The sequence below is a fragment of the Lepus europaeus genome, chromosome 7, assembly GCF_033115175.1.
Source record: "Lepus europaeus isolate LE1 chromosome 7, mLepTim1.pri, whole genome shotgun sequence".
Taxonomy (NCBI): domain Eukaryota; kingdom Metazoa; phylum Chordata; class Mammalia; order Lagomorpha; family Leporidae; genus Lepus; species Lepus europaeus.
This window is the reverse complement of record NC_084833.1, coordinates 13,504,778-13,509,942: the sequence shown is the minus strand read 5'-3', so window position 1 is coordinate 13,509,942 and position 5,165 is coordinate 13,504,778. Positions and strand designations below refer to the sequence as shown.

Below are 5,165 nucleotides of genomic sequence, written 5' to 3'. Positions count from 1 at the left end.
TCAAGGAAAAATCATTTTTCAGCCTCCATCTGTTTTCAATCGATTAAAGAGAAATCCAGCAGTCCTATCTTATTACTGTCACAAATGACAAGTCTTTGCTGAGAAAGTATCTATTTTGGTTAAGTCTCAACAATTAGGTTCAGGTTACTGTCATAGATGATTAGGCATTAAAATTACTTTTACAAATGTGAAACTGTTTTCTCTGGGGAATGGATAGGGAAGGCAGAGATAAGTACAGAAGAACATGGTCGACAGATGCATAAAGTTGTGTATTCAGGACATTATTTTTGTTTCTTTCTCACAAGATGGTGTTTTTTCTTGTATATCTTACTAACTCTACAATAAAAGATAGTGCTAAGCCTATAAATCAGAGTAAATCCAATGAAACATTCATCTTCAAGTGTTGTAAATATATGCAATTCAAATTATAAAGTCTCAACAATAGATGTGCACATTAACACATAACACACAGACTTTTGTAAATCTCCAGTTAAGTAGTTAACTTTGCCTACATCTGACATTATCTTCATAAATATTTAATAAAGTCACAGGTAACTTTGGGAAACTATTGAAGTTTTTTTTTTTTAAGGTCAGCAGCAATTTCATGAAACAAGAGTGCTATCAAGAGTGGTATCAATCCCCTACTTTTTTTTTTTTTTTTTTGCTTTTTGTGTCAGCTGTTTGAAAAACACTAGAAGCTGACATGAGATTTTCTTTATACTGTCCAAGGACTCGAGTTTCTGATTTTAGCTCCAGATTGTCTTCCTTAACTGCGTCTACTCTTGCAGTGAGATCATCCATGTGAGCACTCATCGTCTTGGATAACAAACTTCTGGGACTTGGATGCATGATCCTTGATGAACGCACTTCCATTTGAGACACTGGGAGGGGAATGGTCTTCACACCATCTCTTACCTTTAGTTGGAACTCTTCACCCATGTGTCTCACCCATCTGTACCACTGACAGGGTCACTCCTCTAGGGCATCTGGTCAAGAGCAAACCTCTGCTTGTGCCTCTCAGCTCCGACTGCCTCCACCACCATTTGTCAGATGGGAAGTAAGGGACCACAGAGACCTAGAATCTGGCTGTCTGGTCCCTCAAGGCTCAAGAAAGTTGCCCAGGATGGACAGAGTCTAACCTGCACATGTCCCAACAACTGAGGGATCCCAGAAAGCATCTTGCCCTGGGGCACAGTGATGTGTTGCATTCCACCTCCTGAGTAGTTCTTATTAGACCTCCGTAATGGGACCATAGGAGCTTCTTAATCTACTTCAGAGCTTCATGATTTCTCCTCTGTAGGACTTAACAAGTATAATTTTATATTTGCAGTGAGTATTTAACATTTAGTTACTATATGTTTCCCTAGCGGTTTGTAATCTTCATGAGGGCAGGGGCTATGTCTTTTTCATCCATCTTTTAATCTTTATCCTTTAGCAATAAAAATAAGGTTGAGAGAAAGGAAGAAAATAAATGAAGAAAGCGGAGAAAGGAATGAACAGTAGGCAAGGAGGAAGGGAGAGAGGGAGAAGGGATGAAGAAGAGGAGGGAAGGAGATTTTGTAGTGGGTGGAATGACATCTGATTAATTGTGCATATGAGGCTTGAAAGTTCTACGTATTGACCTCTCAAAGGAGGTTAGCTCATCTTTTCCAGAAAAAATGCACTATTAATAATCAATATTAATATCATGGCTGGATCCATCTCTCTTCTCCACTGATTCATTCTGTGTCCTTAACTAGCTTCCCCTCTTTAAAAAGGGTGAATCAGTTTAAGTCCTTACCACCAAACCAACCACAGTCTCTATGTTTCTACTTAAAATTCTCTAGAGAAAGAATGTGAGTCAGCAGACCAGTTGCATTGTTGGGTAGGTTGTCTTGCACACACTCAGAGAGGTCTAGATCATAATATAAACATGTCTACCCAGGGCGAGTTTTAGGAAAAGTAGATCACATTGGGGATATCAGCTCCAAATCAGGATTATTATGCAGTTGCATTAAGAGTCCAGGTCCTGGGGGCTGGCACTGTGGCGCAGCAAGGTTAATTCCCTGGCCTGAAGCTCCGGCATCCCATATGGGCACCGGTTCTAGTCCTGGCTGCTCCTCTTCCAATCTAGCTCTCTGCTATGGCCTGGGAAAGCAGTAGAAGATGGCCTATGTCCTTGGGCCCCTGCACCCATGTGGGAGACCTGGAAGAAGCTCCTGGCTCCTGGCTTTGGACCAGCACAGCTTCGGCTGTTGCGGCCATCTGGGGAGTGAACCAGCGGATGGGAGACCTCTCTCTCTCTCTCTGCCTCTCCTCTCTCTGTGTAACTCTGATTTTCAAATAAATAAACAAACAAATCTTAAAAAAATAAAAAAAATAGAAAAATAAAGAGTCCAGGTCCCTGCTATACCACTCATGTCTCTGAGGAGCCTACACTAGAGCTCTTGAATGCCTTGCTTTCCTAGAAATGGGTACACCATTGCCAAGAGGACAGGAATGGGTGTTCAGTAACTAAGGTCGTCTTGATCACTGGAACAGAGGAGACCACTTGACTCATGTGGGATAATTTGAGACTCTTCTTTAAAATTTGAAAATGGAAATATGAAGAGCTGGTCTTCGTATGGGGCTAGACCCTAAGAAAGTGCATGACTGATGTGAGTATGCTTGAGAGTAGTGGTTGACCATACTGTCATGGAGACCGATTTGCAAGAGAAGCAATTCTTCATGCACAAAGAAATATGAAGCTGATGTGAAAAGGGGAGAGATGAGAGATGGAGAAAGAACACTTCCTGAATTCTTGATGCTCTCCAGCAGTAGCATTTCCCAATTGCAACTGCATGTTATTCTGTGGGTGGTGAGGTGATAAGGTAGATGGAAGAGGGGAAATATATTTTGGCTTTTGTGGAAAGAATGGACAGAAAGGAGGCTAAGACTGAATGCAGAGAAGCCAATCTGAAGGTAATTGCCATGGTATAAAACCATCTTCTAGTCCTCTAGTCTAGGTTGGTGCCAGTGGAGGTCAGTTTTGAGATAAATTTTGCAGCTAGATTTAACAAGATTTACAGATGGATAGTGTATTTAACTTTTTGAAGATCATCACACCAAATTACATTCCATCCCATATTCTATTCTTAGAATATGGTGTTGCATGTTGATACATGCCTTCATCAAGAGATGGGGTCTATGAGTCTTACTCTTTTAAAAAAATTGTGAGAGAAAGAGAAAAGCAGAGGCAAAGAATGAGAGAGAGAGAGAGAGAGAGAGAGATACAGAGAGATACAGAGAGATACACAGATACCATCTGACTGTTCACTCCACAGATGTTTGCAATGTCTGGGACTAGGTTGGGGCTGGATCTGGGCCTTTAGACTCAATCAACATATCCCATGTGGGGCCAGCTCTGTGGTCTAGCTGGTTAAAGCCCCAGCCTGCAACACCAGCAACCCATATGGGTGCCGGCTTGAGTTCTGGCTGCTCGACTTCCCATCTATCTCCCTGCTGATGCACCTGGGAAAGCAGCAGAGGAAGACCCAAGTCCTTGGGCACCTGCATCCAAGTGAGAGACCTGGAAGAAGCTCCTGGCTCCTGTTTTCAGATTGGCTCAGCTCTGGCCATTGTGGCCATTTGGGAAGTTAACCAGTGGATGGAAGACCTTTCTCTGTGTCTACCTCTCTTCATAACTCTGTCTTTCAAATAAATTTAAAAAAAGCTTTAAAAAAATATGTCCCATGGAGGTGTCAGGGACCCAGTTACTTAAACAATCATCACTGTCTCCCAGGGTTAGCGTTAGTAGAAATCTGGAGTCAGAGCTGGACCTAGGTATTGAAGCTGGGTACTTTGAGATGTGATGTGAGAAGCCTAATCAGTGACTTAACTGCTGGGCCCAAACCAACCATATCCTTCCTCTTGAAACAATGAGGGTGGGGGCAGAGTTTGTAGTTGTGCAAACACAGTTGACTTTATATTTGAAGGTTCAAAATGTAATGAATTAAAAATTAAAAATATAATATTAAAAAATCACATCTGTACTGAACATGTACAAGATTTTCTTGTTATTATTCCCTAAACAATGCACTATAGCAACTATTTAAATAGCATTTTCCATGTAGCAGGAACATAAGCACCCACAGGTTTTGGTATCCACACGGGTCCATGGATAACTGTCCCACAGATACTAAGGGACAGCTAGATGAAAATAAAGTACTGTCCAAGTTCTCACAGAATTTCCAGTGAGAATTTAACCTAATAGTAATTCTGGCTTGGATTCTGAATACACATATCCTTATAATAAACTTCATTTATTTTGTTCAAGTTGTTTTTTTGTTACTTTCAACCAAAAATTCCAAACTGATGTAGATGGTCAATGAGAACGTCCTCACTTCTCCAGCAGTCAACGCCAGCCCCAAGGCTCCTTGAAGTAGCATTTCTGGGAGGGAGACCAAACTATGGAGCTTTCTAAATACCCAGAGCCCTACTTCATCTGCTCAGGGTATGTAAAAATCTCAACCTCATGTTTTAATTGTCAACTGGGTACTGATCATACCAATATGGGTAGATGGCTCTATGGTTTACTCACTCCATTTCTACCTGGAACCTTTTCAAGGTGTCTTTGAGGAAGCCTCCTAACAGTTATTTAACCAACTTTGTAAGTGCATCATGTACTAAAATGTCATCATTTTCATTTGTTACCATTGATACAATGTCATGAAAAACAATGTCCTAACACTCTAATGAATAACTTTTCATCTTTTAGAAATGTTATATTTATTTGGGTGTGTTTTATGGAATGAGACAGAGAATATCATTCTAATAAAGGGTTGTCAGGATGTTAAAACTGGCGCTCTCTAACTTGCAGCTGTGCTGGGGATGTGTTAGTGAACACATGCTATTAAAATCGTTTCAGAGCATGGAGTAAGAGGGAGTCTTGTGTTAGTGACGCTGTCTGTGCTCTGCTCTAGCAGTTGGAGAAGGCCTTTCCTGGGTCATTGTTAAAGCTGCAGCATTAAGTGGAGGGTGATTTTGCTTTCTGGCACTGTAGGGAGGAGGAAGGGTAAAGGGGTCAAAGCAATGTGTACAGTGCCAGCTGGTACTGTATGGTACTAAGAAAGTGACTCACTATCTTCGTCCGAAAAAAATATGATATGAAAGAAATGAAATCACATAATGTCTGTGTTTATACTGCT

The 5,165-nt window shown here is 41.1% G+C and overlaps 1 protein-coding gene across 1 annotated transcript; it reads right to left on the bottom strand.

Moving 5' to 3' along the window:
* Positions 1-633: 633 nt before the first annotated feature.
* LOC133763617 (short coiled-coil protein-like) lies at positions 634-939 on the bottom strand. The gene has a single exon (XM_062197416.1). It carries the CDS (start codon positions 937-939, stop codon positions 634-636), a length of 306 nt encoding a protein of 101 aa, XP_062053400.1.
* Between the last annotated feature and the right edge of the window lie 4,226 nt (positions 940-5,165).

Excerpts from the sequence above, each read along its gene's own strand:
- LOC133763617 (XM_062197416.1), bottom strand. The coding sequence starts at position 939 with ATGGGTGAAGAGTTCCAACTAAAGGTAAGAGATGGTGTGAAGACCATT.